Source organism: Euphorbia lathyris, chromosome 4 (genome assembly GCF_963576675.1).
Source record: "Euphorbia lathyris chromosome 4, ddEupLath1.1, whole genome shotgun sequence".
Classification (NCBI taxonomy): Eukaryota; Viridiplantae; Streptophyta; class Magnoliopsida; order Malpighiales; family Euphorbiaceae; genus Euphorbia; species Euphorbia lathyris.
In genome coordinates this window covers 22,225,776-22,248,750 of record NC_088913.1, presented here as the reverse complement: position 1 = coordinate 22,248,750, position 22,975 = coordinate 22,225,776, and the positions used below count along the sequence as shown (strand labels likewise).

Genomic DNA, 22,975 nt, shown 5'->3' with positions numbered 1-22,975 from the left:
CTTCCTATGTCCGTAAATATGCACGTTTGATATGAATGAGTTCCGAATTGCATTTAATGTATTTGTGAAGTCAATGCATTCGAAAATAGAGCTATTAATTACTACTAAACTAATTGATTAACAAACCAATAATATAACAAAATCTAACTAATTTACTACTATTATTATTAGTTTAGGCTAAGGTTACGTGAGGTAAAAAAAATAATAATTATTAAATAAATTATTGATTAAATATGACAACCATATTGTCATGTTCCCCTTGAATCTTATGGTCATGTGTTCGATTCCCATTTTCAGCAAATTTCTTTGTTTATTGATTTTGATTAAATTTGGACAACCATATTGTCAAAGTTGTATGCAACTTTTTTAATATAAGATACTCTGAAATAATAATATTAGTAATAATAATAAAAAAAGGAACCTTAATTGTAATTGAATTAATGTAATATATTTAGAAGGCAATAAAACCTTTTTTTTATATAGAAGGCAATAAGACCTTAATTGCACATGAAATAAAGAAAATATTATTAAAACAAAAGGAATTAAAAAGTCGCCTTAAATAAATCGATGTAAGCATAAACAAAAATAGCTCATTGTCCTGATGGTATAGTGACTTCCATTGAATCTTAAGGTCATGTGTTCAATTCCCCTTTTCAGCAAATTTTATAAATTTTTATTTTAATTAAGTTTGAACAACCATAATGTCAAAATGTATGCAACTTTTTCCATATGCCGAAATAATAAATATTAATAGAAAAAAAAAAGATTTGAACATTAATTGCAATTGAAACAATCTAATATATTTGTGAGTGTACGTATGAAGGTTTTCCTTGTTATATACCGCGCTATTTTTTATGACAGTCATTAATCGTAGATCTGTTGGTATAACACGTCCTCATGAATCCTTAGGTCACTGTTTCGAGTCCCCTGGTTGGCAATTTTTTTCTCATAAGTTCACTTATATTATTTTACTCTTTAGTATAAGACGTCTTCCTTTATGAATTAATGAACACGTTTCATATGGATGCGTTCTGATTTGCATTTAATGTATTTGTGAAATTAATGCATTCGAATTTTGAGGTAAGGAAGCAATTAATTAATAGTAACACCAATTGATTAACAAACCAAGCTAAGAAAACCTAAATAAAATACTACTACTATAATATTTTTAGATTTATTTTTTTAACTTTGAATATGAGGAGGGGACAATATACATTTGATTATTTTTTACATTCAGAGTGATTAAATTCCAATTAAATTTTTTTTTATAAATAATGATACAAAAAAATGTTTGATAAATGTAGAATATAGAACACAATCGTTCAATTAACGAGCTGAGAAACCCTAGGGACTTTTGTATGGAGATCATGAGTATTACTTAATTATTCACACAAAGATACGTTAAGTACTACGATGTTAGGTTACGATAAGGTTTCATTACCTCAAAATTAAAAAATATATATATATTATTAGATAAATGATTGATAAAATAAATATAGAACACAATCGTCCGAATAACGAGCTGAGAAACCCTAGGGACTTTTGTATGGATATCGTGATTATTACTTAATTAGTCAGACCAAGATATGTCAAGCCCGATGGTTTTAGGTTACGATAAGGTTTCGTGACCTCAAAATTAAAATAAAAATATTATTAGACGAATATAGAACATAATCGTTTAATTAACGAGCTGAGAAACCCTAGGGAGTTTTTTATGGAGCTAGTGATTATTACTTAATTATTACTTGATTATTACGATAAGGTTTCATGACTTCAAATAAAAGTTAAAAAAGCTATATTATTATATGGATATAGAACACAATCGTTCGAATAATGAGCTGAGAAACCCTAGGGACTTTTGTATGTATATCGTGATTATTACTTAATTATTCAAACAAAGATACGTTAAGTACGACGGTGTTAGGTTACGATAAGGTTTCATGACCTCCAAATTTTAAAAAAATATATATTATTAGATAAATGATTGATAAAATAAATATAGAACACAATCGTCCGAATAACGAGCTGAGAAACCCTAGGGACTTTTGTATGGATATCGTGATTATTACTTAATTAGTCAGACCAAGATATGTCAAGCCCGATGGTGTTAGGTTACGATAAGGTTTCGTGAACTCAAAATTAAAATAAAAATATTATTAGATGAATATAGAACATAATCGTTTAATTAACGAGCTGAGAAACCCTAGGGAGTTTATTTTATGGAGCTAATGATTATTACTTAATTATTACTTGATTATTACGATAAGGTTTCATGACTTCAAATAAAAGTTAAAAAAGCTATATTATTATATGGATATAGAACACAATCGTTCAAATAATGAGCTGAGAAACCCTAGGGACTTTTGTATGTATATCGTGATTATTACTTAATTATTCAAACAAAGATACGTTAAGTACGACGGTGTTAGATTACGATAAGGTTTCATGACCTCAAAATTTTAAAAAAATATATATTATTAGATAAATGATTGATAAAATAAATATAGAACACAATCCTCCGAATAACGAGCTGAGAAACCCTAGGGACCTTTGTATGGCTATCGTGATTATTACTTAATTAGTCAGACAAAGATATGTCAAGCCCGATGGTGTTAGGTTACGATAAGGTTTCGTGACCTCAAAATTAAAATAAAAATATTATTAGATGAATATAGAACATAATCGTTTAATTAACGAGCTGAGAAACCCTAGGGAGTTTTTTTATGGAGCTAGTGATTATTACTTAATTATTACTTGATTATTACGATAAGGTTTCATGACTTCAAATAAAAGTTAAAAAAGCTATATTATTATATGGATATAGAACACAATCGTTCGAATAATGAGCTGAGAAACCCTAGGGACTTTTGTATGTATATCGTGATTATTACTTAATTATTCAAACAAAGATACGTTAAGTACGACGGTGTTAGGTTACGATAAGGTTTCATGACCTCAAAATTTTAAAAAAATATATATTATTAGATAAATGATTGATAAAATAAATATAGAACACAATCCTCCGAATAACGAGCTGAGAAACCCTAGGGACCTTTGTATGGCTATCGTGATTATTACTTAATTAGTCAGACAAAGATATGTCAAGCCCGATGGTGTTAGGTTACGATAAGGTTTCGTGACCTCAAAATTAAAATAAAAATATTATTAGATGAATATAGAACATAATCGTTTAATTAACGAGCTGAGAAATTCTAGGGAGTTTTTTTATGGAGCTAGTGATTATTACTTAATTATTACTTGATTATTACGATAAGGTTGCATGACTTCAAATAAAAGTTAAAAAAGCTATATTATTATATGGATATCGTGATTATTACTTAATTATTCACGTTATGGTACGTTATTTAAGCCTACGCAAGGCAATAAAACCTTTTTTTATATAGAAGGCAATAAGACCTTAATTGTACATGAAATAAAGAAAATATTATTAAAACAAAAGGAATTAAAAAGTCGCCTTAGATAAATTGGTGTAAGCATAAACAGAAATGGCTCATTGTCTTGATGGTATAGTGACTCCCCTTGAATCTTAAGGTCATGTGTTCGATTCCCCTTTTCAGCAAATTTTATAAATTTTTATTTTAATTAAATTTGAACAACCATAATGTCAAAATGTATGCAACTTTTTCCATATGCCGAAATAATAAATATTAATAGAAAAAAAAAGATTTGAACATTAATTGCAATTGAAACAATCTAATATATTTGTGAGTGTACGTATGAAGGTTTTCCTTGTTATATACGTGCTATTTTTTACGACAGTCATTAATCGTAGATCTGTTAGTATAACACGTCCTCATGAATCCTTGGGTCACTGTTTCGAGTCCCCTTGTTGGCAATTTTTTTCTCATAAGTTCACTTATATTATTTTACTCTTTAGTATAAGACGTCTTCCTTTATGAATTAATGAACACGTTTCAGATGGATGCGTTCTGATTTGCATTTAATATATTTGTGAAATTAATGCATTCGAATTTTGAGGTAAGAGAGCAATTAATTAATAGTAACACCAATTGATTAACAAACCAAGTTAAGAAAACCTAAATAAAATACTACTACTATAATATTTTTAGATTTATTTTTTTAACTTTGAATATGAGGAGGGGACAATATACATTTGATTATTTTTTACATTCACAGTGATTAAATTCCAATTAAATATTTTTTATAAATAATGATACAAAAAAATGTTTGATAAATGTAGAATATAGAACACAATCGTTCAATTAACGAGCTGAGAAACCCTATGGACTTTTGTATGGAGATCATGAGTATTACTTAATTATTCACACAAAGATACGTTAAGTACGACAGTGTTTGGTTACGATAAGGTTTCATGACCTCAAAATTAAAATATATATATATATGTATATATATATATATATATATATATTATTAGATAAATGATTGATAAAATAAATATAGAACACAATCGTCCGAATAACGAGCTGAGAAACCCTAGTGACTTTTGTATGGATATCATGATTATTACTTAATTATTCATAAAAAGATACGTTAAGTACGACGATGTTAGGTTACGATAAGGTTTCATGACCTCAAAATTAAAAAATATATATATATTATTAGATAAATGATTGATAAAATAAATATAGAACACAATCGTCCGAAAAACGAGCTGAGAAACCCTAGGGACTTTTGTATGGATATCGTGATTATTACTTAATTAGTCAGACCAAGATATGTCAAGCCCGATGGTTTTAGGTTACGATAAGGTTTCGTGACCTTAAAATTAAAATAAAAATATTATTAGATGAATATAGAACACAATCGTTTAATTAACGAGCTGAGAAACCCTAGGGAGTTTTTTATGGAGCTAGTGATTATTACTTAATTATTACTTGATTATTACGATAAGGTTTCATGACTTCAAATAAAAGTTAAAAAAGCTATATTATTATATGGATATAGAACAAAATCGTTCGAATAATGAGCTGAGAAACCCTAGGGACTTTTGTATGTATATCGTGATTATTACTTAATTATTCAAACAAAGATACGTTAAGTACGACAGTGTTAGGTTACGATAAGGTTTCATGACCTCAAAATTTTAAAAAATATATATTATTAGATAAATGATTGATAAAATAAATATAGAACACAATCGTCTGAATAACGAGCTGAGAAACCCTAGGGACATGGATATCGTGATTATTACTTAATTAGTCAGACCAAGATTTGTCAAGCCCGATGGTGTCAGGTTACGATAAGGTTTCGTGACCTCAAAATTAAAATAAAAATATTATTAGATGAATATAGAACATAATCGTTTAATTAATGAGCTAAGAAACCCTAGGGAGTTTTTTATGGAGCTAGTGATTATTACTTAATTATTACTTGATTATTACGATAAGGTTTCATGACTTCAAATAAAAGTTAAAAAAGCTATATTATTATATGGATATAAAACACAATCGTTCGAATAATGGGCTGAGAAACCCTAGGGACTTTTGTATGTATATCGTGATTATTACTTAATTATTCAAACAAAGATACGTTAAGTATGACGGTGTTAGGTTACGATAAGGTTTCATGACCTCAAAATAAAGAAAATATTATTAAAACAAAAGGAATTAAAAAGTCGCCTTAGATAAATCGGTGTAAGCTTAAACAGAAATAGCTCATTGTCCTGATGGTATAGCGACTCACCTTGAATCTTATGGTCATATGTTCGATTCCCCTTTTCAGCAAATTTTGTAATTAATGAATTTAATTAAATTTGAACAACTATAATGTCAAAATGTATGCAACTTTTCTTCATATGAAATAATAATATTAATGGAAAAAAGAGTACGAACCTTAATTGCAATTGAATCAATTTAATATCTTTCTAATTGTATGAATTATTGTTTGCCTTGTTATGAATTCCGTCGTATTCAATTAAACTACTTGTCGATTTTATGCCATTAATGTGACAGTATAATAAATGCATGATAAGTTAAAAATTTGAAACGAAAGAATACTGGAAGACGTCTTTTAATTATTTTTTGTCTTTATATGATGCATCTGTCTGAATTATTGAATATAGATTCATTATGGATATCGTGTAATCATATCTTTTAGTTAAATTATTATTACTATATTACTTGTTTAAGTTATTACTAGTATATTCAATAATGGAGAATGGGAGATGACTGATGTAACTGGTCATCCTCAATTATTTTACCACTTTTATACGTAAAGAGTTGCAGCCTTTTTTTGATATTCCTTTCATTGATGATGGGAAACTAAAGAGTCTCCAACTGCATTGACATTTACATATAAATAACTGAAATGGAACTCTTTTCTGTGTTTATGTATTCTAAAAAAAAAACTATTAAACTACTTGTGGAGAATCCACAAATTAGGCGAGACATATATACCTTCAAGAGAAGAAAAAATGTTTGAAGAACTAATGTCTAAACTTCCTGGGCTGCAATAGTTACTCATTTGTATAATTGTACCCCAGGGAGCTTTGACATCAGTTGAGCAAACATTTATGTATCGGTTGATTTCATCAGGGAGCTTTGACATCAGTTGATTTCATCTTTTCTTTTCTTTTAATTTGCTTATTTTCTTATTTGGGTGATTGATTATCTATTCATTTGGGTTTTGTTTCGGGTTATTAACATGTTTTCTTTTAATTTGCTTATGTTCTTATTTGGGTGATTGATTATTTATTAATTTGGGTTTTGTTTCGGGTTATTGATTATTTATTCATTTGGGTTTTGTTTATCTGGTCGAAAGGGGTGCCGACATATTCTGGATGTCTTCTACCACTTTGATTCCATGTTAGTAGTTGAACATGCTACTTCAATTCCCCTCATAACCAAGGTTCCCATTTTAGGTATTTTTATGTACAACACAATAATCTCAAATAATTTGTTGTTAATCTTAGCAGTAATAGCCCCTTGTCCAGTTGGTAAAACAAATTCCCCTTGAAATAAATGATCATGTGTTCGAGTCACCTTATTTTGGCAAGTATTATTTTAATTCGAACAAGTATGTATTTATTATTATTATTATTATTGAAACCTTAGTTATAGTTGAATCAATATATGAGAAGACGTCTTCTTATGTCCGTAAATATGCACGTTTGATATGAATGAGTTCCGAATTGCATTTAATGTATTTGTGAAGTCAATGCATTCAAAAATAGAGCTATTAATTACTACTAAACTAATTGATTAACAAACCAATAATATAACAAAATCTAACTAATTTACTACTATTATTATTAGTTTAGGCTAAGGTTACGTGAGGTAAAAAAAAAATAATTATTAAATAAATTATTGATTAAATATGACAACCATATTGTCATGTCCCCCTTGAATCTTATGGTCATGTGTTCGATTCCCATTTTCAGCAAATTTCTTTGTTTATTGATTTTGATTAAATTTGGACAACCATATTGTCAAAGTTGTATGCAACTTTTTTAATATAAGATACTCTGAAATAATAATATTAGTAATAATAATAAAAAAGGAACCTTAATTGTAATTGAATTAATGTAATATATTTAGAAGGCAATAAAACCTTTTTTTATATAGAAGGCAATAAGACCTTAATTGCACATGAAATAAAGAAAATAGGGAAAAGTATAAAAATAAACCTTGTGGTTACACTCATTTTCGATTGCAGTCTTGTGGTTTAAAAGTTTGTAAAATGGTGCCTTGAGGTTCATTCCATTAGCAAACACATACCAAATTGACTAACGGTGTTAAAAGTCAAAAGAAAAAGAGTTAATTTGGTCCTTATATTTATTTATTTTATAAATTAAACCCCCTAATTATCTAATTATCACAAAAAAACCAAAAATAAAAAAATAAAAATCAATTACACCATCTTCTCCATTTCTCTTTAATTTTTTTTATTTCTTTTTCTTTTTTCTCTCTTCTCTCTCTTTTTTTTTTTTTGTTAAAACTGGAAATTAAAATTAAAATTCCAATTGTTGAAAAACAGATAATTAGGAAAATCTCAGGTCACGGACGAAGTGTACATGGTTACTGCTAGAGGACTGACCCGCCTAGACGAGCTTGAAGGAACGACCCGCAGCCACTACGAGAGATCGGCGATAACAATGGAGACGGTGCAGGTGGAAAAGCGTCGACGGTGGAGGCAAGGAAAAACTCATGCTCTTCCGGGGAACAGGAAATCAATTGTTGATTCACTGAATGATGTCAATATGGAAGATTCAGGTAAGAAATCAATTGTCGATTCACTGAAATTTTTTGGGAAACTATTGCTTCCTCTCACACTAATTTATGATTCAAATGTTGAAGCATAGGAAAAATGTTAGCTTGTATTTAGCAGATTAGACAAGACAACGAATTCAAACACAAACATAATTTCATCAAATTGGAATATAAAAACAAACCAGACCCACCTTTAACCCGCCTGAATTAGCAAATCGGAGTCGCTTTAAGAAATTGAACTTGGCAATACACAGAACCTAGAGAGAGAGAGAGAGTTACAAGGAAGAAATGAACCGGAAAGAGGAGGAGTAGATGAGAATTGCGTAGTCTTCAACATAAATTCAGGATTAAAGCAAGATAGAGAAAGAAATTAACAAAAGGGGGAGAGAGAAGAGAGAGAAAGAAGAAAAAAAATAAAGAGAAATGGAGAAGATGGTGTAATTGATTTTTATTTTTTATTTTTGGGGTTTTTTTGTGATAATTAGATAATTAGGGGGTTTAATTTATAAAATAAATAAATATAAGGACCAAATTAACTCTTTTTTCTTTGACTTTTAACACCGTTAGTCAATTTGGTATGTATTTGCTAACGGAATGAACCTCAAGGCACCATTTTGCAAACTTTTAAACCACAGAACTGCAATTGAAAATGAGTGGAACCACAATGTTTATTTTTGTACTTTTCCCAAGAAAATATTATTAAACCAAAAGGAATTAAAAAGTCGTCTTAGATAAATCGGTGTAACCATAAACAGAAATAACTCATTGTCCTGATGGTATAGAGACACCCCTTGAATCTTAAGGTCATGTGTTCGATTCCTCTTTTCAGCAAATTTTATAAATTTTTATTTTAATTAAATTTGAACAACCATAATGTCAAAATGTATGCAACTTTTTCCATATGCCGAAATAATAAATATTAATAGAAAAAAAAAGATTTGAACATTAATTGCAATTGAAACAATCTAATATATTTGTGAGTGTACGTATGAAGGTTTTCCTTGTTATATACCTCGCTATTTTTTTATGACAGTCATTAATCGTAGATCTGTTGATATAACACGTCCTCATGAATCCTTGGGTCACTGTTTCGAGTCCCCTTGTTGGCAATTTTTTTCTCATAAGTTCACTTATATTATTTTACTCTTTAGTATAAGACGTCTTCCTTTATGACTTAATGAACACGTTTCATATGGATGCGTTCTGATTTGCATTTAATGTATTTGTGAAATTAATGCATTCGAATTTTGAGGTAAGGAAGCAATTAATTAATAGTAACACCAATTGATTAACAAACCAAGCTAAGAAAACCTAAATAAAATACTACTACTATAATATTTTTAGATTTATTTTTTTAACTTTGAATATGAGGAGGGGACAATATACATTTGATTATTTTTTACATTCACAGTGATTAAATTCCAATTAAATTTTTTTTTATAAATAATGATACAAAAAAATGTTTGATAAATGTAGAATATAGAACACAATCGTTCAATTAACGAGCTGAGAAACCCTAGGGACTTTTGTATGGAGATCATGAGTATTACTTAATTATTCACACAAAGATACGTTAAGTACGACGGTGTTAGGTTACGATAAGGTTTCATGACCTCAAAATTAAAAAATATATATATATTATTAGATAAATGATTGATAAAATAAATATAGAACACAATCGTCCGAATAACGAGCTGAGAAACCCTAGGGACTTTTGTATGGATATCGTGATTATTACTTAATTAGTCAGACCAAGATATGTCAAGCCCGATGGTTTTAGGTTACGATAAGGTTTCGTGACCTCAAAATTAAAATAAAAATATTATTAGATGAATATAGAACATAATCGTTTAATTAACGAGCTGAGAAACCCTAGGGAGTTTTTTATGGAGCTAGTGATTATCACTTAATTATTGCTTGATTATTACGATAAGGTTTCATGACTTCAAATAAAAGTTAAAAAAGCTATATTATTATATGGATATAGAACACAATCGTTCGAATAATGAGCTGAGAAACCCTAGGGACTTTTGTATGTATATCGTGATTATTACTTAATTATTCAAACAAAGATACGTTAAGTACGACGGTGTTAGGTTACGATAAGGTTTCATGACCTCAAAATTTTAAAAAAATATATATTATTAGATAAATGATTGATAAAATAAATATAGAACACAATCGTCCGAATAACGAGGTGAGAAACCCTAGGGACTTTTGTATGGATATCGTGATTATTACTTAATTAGTCAGACCAAGATATGTCAAGCCCGATGGTGTTAGGTTACGATAAGGTTTCGTGACCTCAAAATTAAAATAAAAATATTATTAGATGAATATAGAACATAATCGTTTAATTAACGAGCTGAGAAACCCTAGGGAGTTTTTTATGGAGCTAGTGATTATTACTTAATTATTACGATAAGGTTTCATGACTTCAAATAAAAGTTAAAAAAGCTATATTATTATATGGATATAGAACACAATCATTCGAATAATGAGCTGGGAAACCCTAGGGACTTTTGTATGTATATCGTGATTATTACTTAATTATTCAAACAAAGATACGTTAAGTACGACGATGTTAGGTTACGATAAGGTTTCATGACCTCAAAATTTTAAAAAATATATATATTATTAGATAAATGATTGATAAAATAAATATAGAACACAATCGTCCGAATAACGAGCTGAGAAACCCTAGGGACTTTTGTATGGCTATCGTGATTATTACTTAATTAGTCAGACAAAGATATGTCAAACCCGATGGTGTTAGGTTACGATAAGGTTTCGTGACCTCAAAATTAAAATAAAAATATTATTAGATGAATATAGAACATAATCGTTTAATTAACGAGCTAAGAAACCCTAGGGAGTTTTTTTATGGAGCTAGTGATTATTACTTAATTATTACTTGATTATTACGATAAGGTTGCATGACTTCAAATAAAAGTTAAAAAAACTATATTATTATATGGATATAGAACACAATCGTTCGAATAATGAGCTGAGAAACCCTAGGGACTTTTGTATGTATATCGTGATTATTACTTAATTATTCAAACAAAGATACGTTAAGTACGACGGTGTTAGGTTACGATAAGGTTTCATGACCTCAAAATTTTAAAAATATATATATTATTAGATAAATGATTGATAAAATAAATATAGAACACAATCGTCCGAATAACGAGCTGAGAAACCCTAGGGACTTTTGTATGGATATCGTGATTATTACTTAATTAGTCAGACCAAGATATGTCAAGCCCGATGGTGTTAGGTTACGATAAGGTTTCGTGACCTCAAAATTAAAATAAAAATATTATTAGATGAATATAGAACATAATCGTTTAATTAACGAGCTGAGAAACCCTAGGGAGTTTTTTATGGAGCTAGTGATTATTACTTAATTATTACTTGATTATTACGATAAGGTTTTATGACTTCAAATAAAAGTTAAAAAAGCTATATTATTATATGGATATAGAACACAATCATTCGAATAATGAGCTGAGAAACCCTAGGGACTTTTGTATGTATATCGTGATTATTACTTAATTATTCAAACAAAGATACGTTAAGTACGACGATGTTAGGTTACGATAAGGTTTCATGACCTCAAAATTTTAAAAAATATATATATTATTAGATAAATGATTGATAAAATAAATATAGAACACAATCGTCCGAATAACGAGCTGAGAAACCCTAGGGACTTTTGTATGGCTATCGTGATTATTACTTAATTAGTCAGACAAAGATATGTCAAGCCCGATGGTGTTAGGTTACGATAAGGTTTCGTGACCTTAAAATTAAAATAAAAATATTATTAGATGAATATAGAACATAATCGTTTAATTAACGAGCTAAGAAACCCTAGGGAGTTTTTTATGGAGCTAGTGATTATTACTTAATTATTACTTGATTATTACGATAAGGTTGCATGACTTCAAATAAAAGTTAAAAAAGCTATATTATTATATGGATATCGTGATTATTACTTAATTATTCACGTTATGGTACGTTATTTAAGCCTACGCAAGGCAATAAACCCTTTTTTTTTATATAGAAGGCAATAAGACCTTAATTGCACATGAAATAAAGAAAATATTATTAAAACAAAAGGAATTAAAAAGTCGCCTTAGATAAATCGGTGTAAGCATAAATAGAAATAGCTCATTATCCTGATGGTATAGTGACTCCCCTTGAATCTTAAGGTCATGTGTTCGATTCCCCTTTTCAGCAAATTTTATAAATTTTTATTTTAATTAAATTTGAACAACCATAATGTCAAAATGTATGCAACTTTTTCCATATGCCGAAATAATAAATATTAATAGAAAAAAAAAGATTTGAACATTAATTGCAATTGAAACAATCTAATATATTTGTGAGTGTACGTATGAAGGTTTTCTTTGTTATATACGTGCTATTTTTTACGACAGTCATTAATCGTATATCTGTTGGTATAACACGTCCACATGAATCCTTGGATCACTGTTTCGAGTCCCCTTGTTGGCAATTTTTTTCTCATAAGTTTACTTATATTATTTTACTCTTTAGTATAAGACGTTTTCCTTTATGAATTAATGAACACGTTTCATATGGATGCGTTCTGATTTGCATTTAATGTATTTATGAAATTAATGCATTCGAATTTTGAGGTAAGGGAGCAATTAATTAATAGTAACACCAATTGATTAACAAACCAAGCTAAGAAAACCTAAATAAAATACTACTACTATAATATTTTTAGATTTATTTTTTTGACTTTGAATATGAGGAGGGACAATATACATTTGATTATTTTTTACATTCACAGTGATTAAATTCCAATTAAATTTTTTTTATAAATAATGATACAAAAAAATGTTTGATAAATGTAGAATATAGAACACAATCGTTCAATTAACGAGCTGAGAAACCCTAGGGACTTTTGTATGGAGATCATGAGTATTACTTAATTATTCACACAAAGATACGTTAAGTACGACGGTGTTAGGTTACGATAAGGTTTCATGACCTCAAAATTAAAAAAAATATATATATATTATTAGATAAATGATTGATAAAAGAAATATAGAACACAATAGTCCGAAAAACGAGCTGAGAAACCCTAGGGACTTTTGTATGGATATCGTGATTATTAGTTAATTAGTCAGACCAAGATATGTCAAGCCCGATGGTTTTAGGTTACGATAAGGTTTCGTGACCTTAAAATTAAAATAAAAATATTATTAGATGAATATAGAACATAATCGTTTAATTAACGAGCTGAGAAACCCTAGGGAGTTTTTTATGGACCTAGTGATTATTACTTAATTATTACTTGATTATTACGATAAGGTTTCATGACTTCAAATAAAAGTTAAAAAAGCTATATTATTATATGGATATAGAACACAATCGTTCGAATAATGAGCTGAGAAACCCTAGGGACTTTTGTATGTATATCGTGATTATTACTTAATTATTCAAACAAAGATACGTTAAGTACGATAGTGTTAGGTTACGATAAGGTTTCATGACCTCAAAATTTTAAAAAATATATATTATTAGATAAATGATTGATAAAATAAATATAGAACACAATCGTCCGAATAACGAGCTGAGAAACCGTAGGGACTTTTGTATGGATATCGTGATTATTACTTAATTAGTCAGACCAAGATTTGTCAAGCCCGATGGTGTCAGGTTACGATAAGGTTTCGTGACCTCAAAATTAAAATAAAAATATTATTAGATGAATATAGAACATAATCGTTTAATTAACGAGCTGAGAAACCCTAGGGAGTTTTTTTATGGAGCTAGTGATTATTACTTAATTATTGCTTGATTATTACGATAAGGTTTCATGACTTCAAATAAAAGTTAAAAAAGCTATATTATTATATGGATATAGAACACAATCGTTCGAATAATGAGCTGAGAAACCCTAGGGACTTTTGTACGTATATCGTGATTATTACTTAATTATTCAAACAAAGATACGTTAAGTACGACGGTGTTAGGTTACGATAAGGTTTCATGACCTCAAAATCTTAAAAATATATATATTATTAGATAAATGATTGATAAAATAAATATAGAACACAATCGTCCGAATAACAAGCTGAGAAACCCTAGGGACTTTTGTATGGCTATCGTGATTATTACTTAATTAGTCAGACAAAGATATGTCAAGCCCGATGGTGTTAGGTTACGATAAGGTTTCGTGACCTCAAAATTAAAAAAAAATAATTATTAGATGAATATAGAACATAATCCTTTAATTAACGAGCTGAGAAACCCTAGGGAGTTTTTTATGGAGCTAGTGATTATTACTTAATTATTACTTGATTATTACGATAAGGTTGCATGACTTCAAATAAAAGTTAAAAAAGCTATATTATTATATGGATATCGTGATTATTACTTAATTATTCACGTTATGGTACGTTATTTAAGCCTACGCAAGGCAATAAACCCTTTTTTTTATATAGAAGGCAATAAGACCTTAATTGCACATGAAATAAAGAAAATATTATTAAAACAAAAGGAATTAAAAAGTCGCCTTAGATAAATCGGTGTAAGCATAAACAGAAATAGCTCGTTGTCCTGATGGTATAGTGACTCCCCTTCAATCTTAAGGTCATGTGTTCAATTCCCCTTCTTAGCAAATTTTATAAATTTTTATTTTAATTAAATTTGAACAACCATAATGTCAAAATGTATGCAACTTTTTCCATATGCCGAAATAATAAATATTAATAGAAAAAAAAAGATTTGAACATTAATTGCAATTGAAACAATCTAATATATTTGTGAGTGTACGTATGAAGGTTTTTCTTGTTATATCCGTGCTATTTTTTACGACAGTCATTAATCGTAGATCTGTTGGTATAACACGTCCTCATGAATCCTTGGGTCACTGTTTCAAGTCCCCTTGTTGGCAATTTTTTTCCTCATAAGTTCACTTATATTATTTTACTCTTTAGTATAAGACGTCTTCCTTTATGAATTAATGAACACGTTTCATATGGATGCGTTCTGATTTGCATTTAATGTATTTGTGAAATTAATGCATTCGAATTTTGAGGTAAGGGAGCAATTAATTAATAGTAACACCAATTGATTAACAAACCAAGCTAAGAAAACCTAAATAAAATACTACTACTATAATATTTTTAGATTTATTTTTTTAACTTTGAATATGAGGAGGGGACAATATACATTTGATTATTTTTTACATTCACAGTGATTAAATTCCAATTAAATTTTTTTTATAAATAATGATACAAAAAAATGTTTGATAAATGTAGAATATAGAACACAATCGTTCAATTAACGAGCTGAGAAACCCTAGGGACTTCTGTATGGAGATCATGAGTATTACTTAATTATTCACACAAAGATACGTTAAGTACGACGTTGTTAGGTTACGATAAGGTTTCATGACCTCAAAATTAAAAAATATATATATATTATTTGATAAATGATTGATAAAATAAATATAGAACACAATCGTTCGAATAATGAGCTGAGAAACCCTAGGGACTTTTGTATGTATATCGTGATTATTACTTAATTATTCAAACAAAGATACGTTAAGTACGACGGTGTTAGGTTACGATAAGGTTTAATGACCTCAAAATCTTAAAAAAATATATATTATTAGATAAATGATTGATAAAATAAATATAGAACACAATCGTCCGAATAACGAGCTGAGAAACCCTAGGGACTTTTGTATGGCTATCGTGATTATTACTTAATTAGTCAGACAAAGATATGTGAAGCCCGATGGTGTTAGGTTACGATAAGGTTTCGTGACCTCAAAATAAAAATAAAAATATTATTAGATGAATATAGAACATAATCGTTTAATTAATGAGCTGAGAAACCCTAGGGAGTTTTTTTATGGAGCTAGTGATTATTACTTAATTATTACTTGATTATTACGATAAGGTTGCATGACTTCAAATAAAAGTTAAAAAAGCTATATTATTATATGGATATCGTGATTATTACTTAATTATTCACGTTATGGTACGTTATTTAAGCCTACGCAAGGCAATAAAACCTTTTTTTTATATATCCGCATGCTTCTCTACAGTGGTACTTTTGACGATCATATCGTCCACATAGACAGAAAAGTTTTCACCTTTGCTTTCTGCGAATATTTTATTCATCATCCGTTGATAGGTTGCACCCGCGTTCTTAAGCCCAAAGGGCATGACTTTGAAGCAATAGGTGGCTTGGTGAGTCACGAACGAAGTTTTGATCCTATCTGAAGGCTCCATTGGGATCTGGTGATAACTCGACTTCACGTCGGTGAAGGAGTACATGGCGTGTTCCACGGTTCCATATACTAGGATATCAATACATGGCAAGGGGTAGTTGTCTTTGGGACAAGCTTTGTTGAGATCTGTAAAGTCAATACACATGCGGTATGATCCGCCCGCTTTCTTGACTAGAGCCACATTCGCCAGCCATTGTGTATAAAGTACCTCTTCGATGGCATCCGCCCGTTTGAGCTTGGTGATCTCTTCTTCTATCACCTTCTGCCTCTCAGGGCCATGGTTTCTTCGTTTTTGGGCCACCGGTACCGCGTCTTTATCGATGTTGAGTTTGTGAGTGATCACATCTGGACTAATCCCGGGGAGAATCTCATCTTTCCACGCAAAGACATCTTCTGGCTCATGGAGAACCTTGGTGATAGCTTCCTTAATTTCTCCCTTGAGCCCTTTAGCCATCTGTACCTGTTTTTCATCCGCCATGAGGTACATCTCCGTTTCGCCCAAGGCCATTGTGACAAGTTCTTCCTCGTCCTCATCTTTAGACAGTGGGAGAATCATTAACGATGCCGAATACGTCTCTTGAGCCACTTTTTGGCTTCCTCTGATCATTACACCTCCCTTGGCCGTGGGGATGTAAAGAGTTAAGTGGCGTATGGAGATAAGGGTTGCAGCTTCGGAGATAAAGGGTCGCCCAAGGATGATATTGTAAGGTAACTAACCATCTAGGATGGAAAATTCCAGATCTCCTTTCCAAATTTGATCTTCATCCGCTAACTCACAATCTAATGTTACCTGGCCCTTTATTTGGATGGTGTGTCCTGTTACTCCCAGAATGTCCACTATGGTGGTTTCCACTTGGATTGGGTCGATCATGAGTTTGGAAAATGCTCCTCTTGTGATGACATTGCATGAACTCCCAGTATCAATCATCACTCTTTTCATCTCCCAGCCTTCCACCATCATAGTAATGACCAGGGCATCTGCATGAGGAGAGATCTCCGGACCGGTATCCGCAAAAGGGCGATTAAGTGATGCCCTGTCTAGAGCAGTGGTTTTTGCCTTTTTCAACACAGGTTGGTACCCAGGTCCGCCTGCTATGACATTGATGGTCCCTTTTGCCTTCTTCTTCTGATCATCTCTGGATCTATCACCGTCTCCCTTCTTGCCATCATTTTGGACGAACCGGTCTAACTTTCCTCTTTCGATAAGCCTTTCTATCTCTCTGGATAATTCCCAGCATGCGTCCGTGTCATGGCCATTCTTCCTATGGTATTTGGAATAATTTTTGGGATTTTTCCCGGTGTTGGTGTACTCCCCCCTTTTGGTTCGGGGTATGAAATGTTCCGCTTGTGCTGACTATTCTCAATCCACATGAGCACTTCGCTTTTAGAGGCATTGAGCGGCGTAAATGTCGACACAAATGCCGATTTGTTCTTAGAGCCTCTTCGCCGACCTCTAGAGGATGAGTCCTGGTGCTTGTCTTTCTCCTTATCTCGATGGCGAGATTCACCTCTGTCCTTCTTGGGCGGAGACAATGACTCTCTGTGAATGTCATCTACCTCCATGAAGTCCTTGCATCTTTCAATTAATTCTGCCATACTTATGGGCTTCTTCCGAATTAAATCTTCCTGCAAGCTTTTACACATGGTATTTTTCGCTAGAGCCTCCGCTGCCATGGAGACATCCACATCAACAATTCGTATACACAATTTGTTGAAATTGTCTACATACTCTCGAAGGGGTTCATTCGCCTTCTGCTTTAATTCAAAAAGCTTCCGTGACTTGACCACTAGAGGAATACATCCGGCGAATTTAGCACAAAACTCTCTACTCAATTGATCCCAGCTGTCGATTGATCCGGGAGGTAAAGATTGGAACCAATCGTAGGCGGGGCCTCCTAAGGTGGTGATAAACATCCGGCATAAGACCGCCTGACTTGCACGGTTAAGGCTGAGCAACATTCAGTACTTTCTTGCATGGGCCTCCGGGTTGTCTGCACCCATGTAAACAGGTATATTAGGTATTTTAAAATGCCTCTCCGTTTCTTCAGCTTCGATCCATGCTGTAAAGGGCGAAGCACGATTAGCGAATGGATTATATCGGGCATTCTCTTCATTAATGCGAAGCACCGCAGCTCTAACACGATCATCAAAATTCTCTAGACCCGCCCTCGGTGGTCTTCTAGGGGGAGATCTACTTGGAGAAGATGAGGAGCTAGACCCGGACGATGGATCTGATGGCGAATGCCCACCTCCACCACTCTGTCCTCTAGGAGGAGCTTGGCCATTATCCCCTCCGTGGCCTCCCGAAGGAACGTGTCTATCCTCTCATTGGTTTGGTGGTGGCAGTGGCCTATCCGAACGTGGCGTCTCTACTAGCCTCTTGCTTTGTCTACGACCAGTAGATGGGGGTGATCTACCCCGACGGGAAGATCTATGTCTCGGGGGCGAAGGTGATTTCGACCGCCTGCTTTTCCCCTTTCTCCGCTTTTTGTGCCTTCGACCTTCTGATCCGCCTTCGGGGAGACTCGACCGCGGGCGGCTTGGATTACCTGATCCGCCCAGATTTATCCCTTGGCCTGTGGATCCCCCAGGGGGAGTTTGGTTATCCCTACGACTTCCTCCTGTTCCATCAGAAAATAGTTGCCGATTGAGTGGCGGGTTATTACCTGCTACGGTGGTAGTCACCATGGAATCTGTGGGTTGAACTTGGAAGAATGAAGAATTATGGGTGTTTGATCCTATAGTGGCCTGTTGCCATTGAGATGACGTAGGATTCGTGCACCGAAGCTCTGGTACTATCATGAACGACCTTAGGCGTCTTTCCATCTCAGGGCCAAACGCTCTTCCTATGGATCCTGCACATGTTTCAATGAATGTATCCGGCAACATACTCCTTCCATCCTGCATCGCAGGAGTGCTCATATCAACGCGTCCAACGCTTGTTTCAGGTTGACTTGATGGTGTTACCAATGGTGTTTCAATCCCCGAGGAGGGGTTCTGTTCTCCATTCGTCATATCTTTTTAACCTGAACGAAAAACCCTTTATTTGATTAAGGACTCCACGTTCACCGCACCAATTGATGACTAGTGGAGAATTTCCGATTGACTTCCGTCTCTGTGGGGGTGTCGTTGGGTTCGACGGGGGGAAGCTCCGATGCCAAAGTCAGTATAGAAGAACAAGAGAGCAAATTGAATTGACAAAGGGTGAGTGAATGTGTACCTTGATAGATCGAGATACTAGCTATATATAGTCATGAAGTTGTAACCTTTAGTAACTAGAAAGTCTCCATTAATGCTCCATTAATGGCGTTTACTGGTTTCCTTTAAGCATGTCCGTTAGGAAATTGATTGCTTATTAATGGTCTTTATTGCGGGATCGGCTCAGCTGTTTCAATAGCGGATTGAATGGTTATTGCGATTCGCCTCACAGGTTCGCCCGCGGATCTCTAGTGGTGAGGTGTTGGTGATCCGCCTGTCGGATCTCTTTGCTCAATACGCCGTGATACTCCGGTATCAGGTGATCAACACGTAGCGCTCTAGGCGAATATCCCTTTTGATCCTTGGGATAATATCACAATGTTATCAAGATTATTTCATATAAAACTTTGAATTAATCAAAGTCTCGATGCTCAATCAATTTGTTGAATAGAGATGATTAATAAATTAAAAATAATGGATGGAAATGGTTTGAGAATCGAAAATGGGGAAACATGAAGGTTTCAGGACACTAGTAGATACGTGCGGATTCTTTCTCACATTTGTATATAAAAAATGGCTATTTTTACCTTCCTAAAAGATACGCTTGTGAAATTTTTTAGTAGTTGGGGGCTGAAGTTTCTTCCCATTGCAGGCAAAGATATACTTCGAAGGTACGAAGGAAGATGAGAGTAGGAAGATTCACTGGTTTGATTGGAATCGGTCGGGTCAAAAGCGTGAGTTGGATGGTCTAGGGTTCTGTGGCATGTATATCTTCAATCTCTCACTTCTCAGGAAACAATGTTGGAATTTCGTTAATCATTCACACACATTAGTGAGTAGAATATTCAAAGCCAAATATTTTCCCCATGATACCTTTTTTTCTTCTAAATTGGATAATAATTCTAATGTGGTTTAGAGAAGTGTGTAGAGTTTCTTTCTTCTAAATTGGATAATAATGCTAATGTGGTTTAGAGAAGTGTGTAGAGTTCTAGAGAAGTTTGTATGCCTTGGTCTGAGGTGTCATATTGGTGATGGAAGGTTGGTATATGTGCAGCAAGACCCGTGGCTAGTTAAAGAAGATAGTTTTCATGTGACTTGTATGGTGCCTTGTACTCATAGCTCCAAAACTTTTACATTTACTTTTATTATGCAACTTCAAAATGGGAACTTTACCTTTTATCAACATAATTCATTTTTTTATTGTGGATATAGTAAAAATGACAGATGACGATTTTAAAATGAAAAGTCCAATAATTAAAGTTGTTTAAAACTATATTATCCATTGAATCGGTATTTTCGAATTTTCAAATCACCTTTTTTCACAAGTTTCTTTCTAAAGAAACATTTCTTTCTCTTAATACATCATCACTTAAATAATCTCAAAACCAAAAGTTTCAAGAATTAAAGTTTTTTAGAATATGATTTTCATTAGCTCAACAATTAATGATTATCTCCTATTAAAGTGGTCATTTTAATTAAAGATTAAAAATAGTCATTATGCTAATAAAGTATATATTTTAAAAATTATAATGTTGAATTTTGAAATGTAAAGACATATACCCTATTTTTGGTCTTGGCTTCATATTAAGAAGAAAAAGAAGAAGACTAGAATATCAATAATGGTATCTAAGGGCTTGATTGAATGAAGGGTAGAGAAGGGTAAATAAAGGAAGGGTAGAGAAGGATAGGGAAAGTTAAAGAAGGGGAATGAAGAGTAATTTCTAACCCTTCAAAATCCACCGAATTGGTGGGTTGAAAATTAGATGGAATTTCTTAAAAAAATCCTTCAAAACCTCTCCATTACCCTTACCCTTCTTTTTTTTTTTTTGTGTTCCAAACATTAGTTTGTAAAAATCCTTACTAACCCTTCCCCCTCTCAAACAAGGGTTTCTATCAATATTTACTAACCCTTCCCTTATTAACCCATCTAAACCCCATATCCAATCAAACCCTAACAGGAATTTTAAAATCCATATTAATATAGAATTTTGTCCTCGCAAAATATAATAATATTAATTGCTACAATATCCAAATCTTTTTATTCTCTTCACAATAATACATATCGAAACCTTATTAATGACGTAAAAGTTCTAGATGGATCGAGTGTAATAAACTCGATCAATAAAAAAACATACACATCACAATTTTATTGGTAAATTTCGATACATATCGGATACGTAGTAGAATTTTTTAACGTAGAAGATAATTAATAAGGTTTCTGGTCTGGGTAGTTACCGGGAGGATCATAGTTGCAAGTAATGAAAACTCCTCCACTGTTGCATGGAACCTTAGCACATCCTAAACGAACCGAGTTACTCCAAACCACTTGCGTGTAATGCCCACATTGTTCCCCAGCAGCACAAGTATTAGAATCGTGATTGTAAAAAGCCTTTTCACTAACCCATAGCTTTACGGCATTGGTGCCGGAGAAATCACCGCTGCCCCCTGCAACAATATTTTCACCGTAAGGGCCCCCTTGGGAATGTTGAAGCTTACAATCACCCCTACGTTGTTCAGCATAGTTTCGGGCATAGGCTGCCACATTGTCGTCCCAAGTCATAGGGCCGACGCGTACTTCTCCTCGAGCTTCGTTGTGAGCATTGATGTAGTCTTGTGGTGCATCTTGGGCATTCAGGGATTTGGTTAGGGCTAGGCTAATTAGAACAATTAGAGCTATTGAAATCTTGCTCAACATTTTTTTTAATGTAAATTTCTCTTTTGTATATATTTGTGGTGCATTTTGTTGTTGGTATTTATAGGCAATAGGATGTGGAAAATATTGTGAGGTTGCTTTGGAATTTAATTAATTTGATTTTGGAGTTTATTAAAAAATAATTCATTCTATTGAAAAGTCATTAATTTCATGGAGAGGTCATTGTTAATAAATGTCACTACTCTATACAAATCCAACACCGTTAAAATAAATAAATTCTTTTAATCCAATTAATAGTTTTAGTTCAAATCTATATATATTCTTAAATTTATTCACTTAATTTTATTTTTATATTTATACATAAATTTTTAAAATAATCTATGACATACTTATAGTTGGCTTTAAAAACATATCACACACTCGTAGTTGGCTTTAAAAACATATCACACACCTATAGTTGGCTCATTCAGGCCTCTTGTACACAAAATCGTCTCTTGTACAATACCCCTAAGATAGTGTATGATGACACGCTTATGATCGAAGTCTAGATTGAAGACTTCAAGGTTCACATGGTTTGTCATGTAGATACAGAGAGCTCAACAAGCATAAGAAGGCCTATGAGGCATTACGCCT

At 32.3% G+C, this 22,975-nt stretch overlaps 1 protein-coding gene across 1 annotated transcript; it reads right to left on the bottom strand.

Moving 5' to 3' along the window:
• Positions 1-21,670: 21,670 nt before the first annotated feature.
• LOC136226703 (pathogenesis-related protein 1-like) lies at positions 21,671-22,407 on the bottom strand. Its single transcript, XM_066015328.1, has one exon. It carries the CDS (start codon positions 22,382-22,384, stop codon positions 21,896-21,898), a length of 489 nt encoding a protein of 162 aa, XP_065871400.1. The 5' UTR covers positions 22,385-22,407; the 3' UTR covers positions 21,671-21,895.
• Positions 22,408-22,975: the final 568 nt, after the last annotated feature.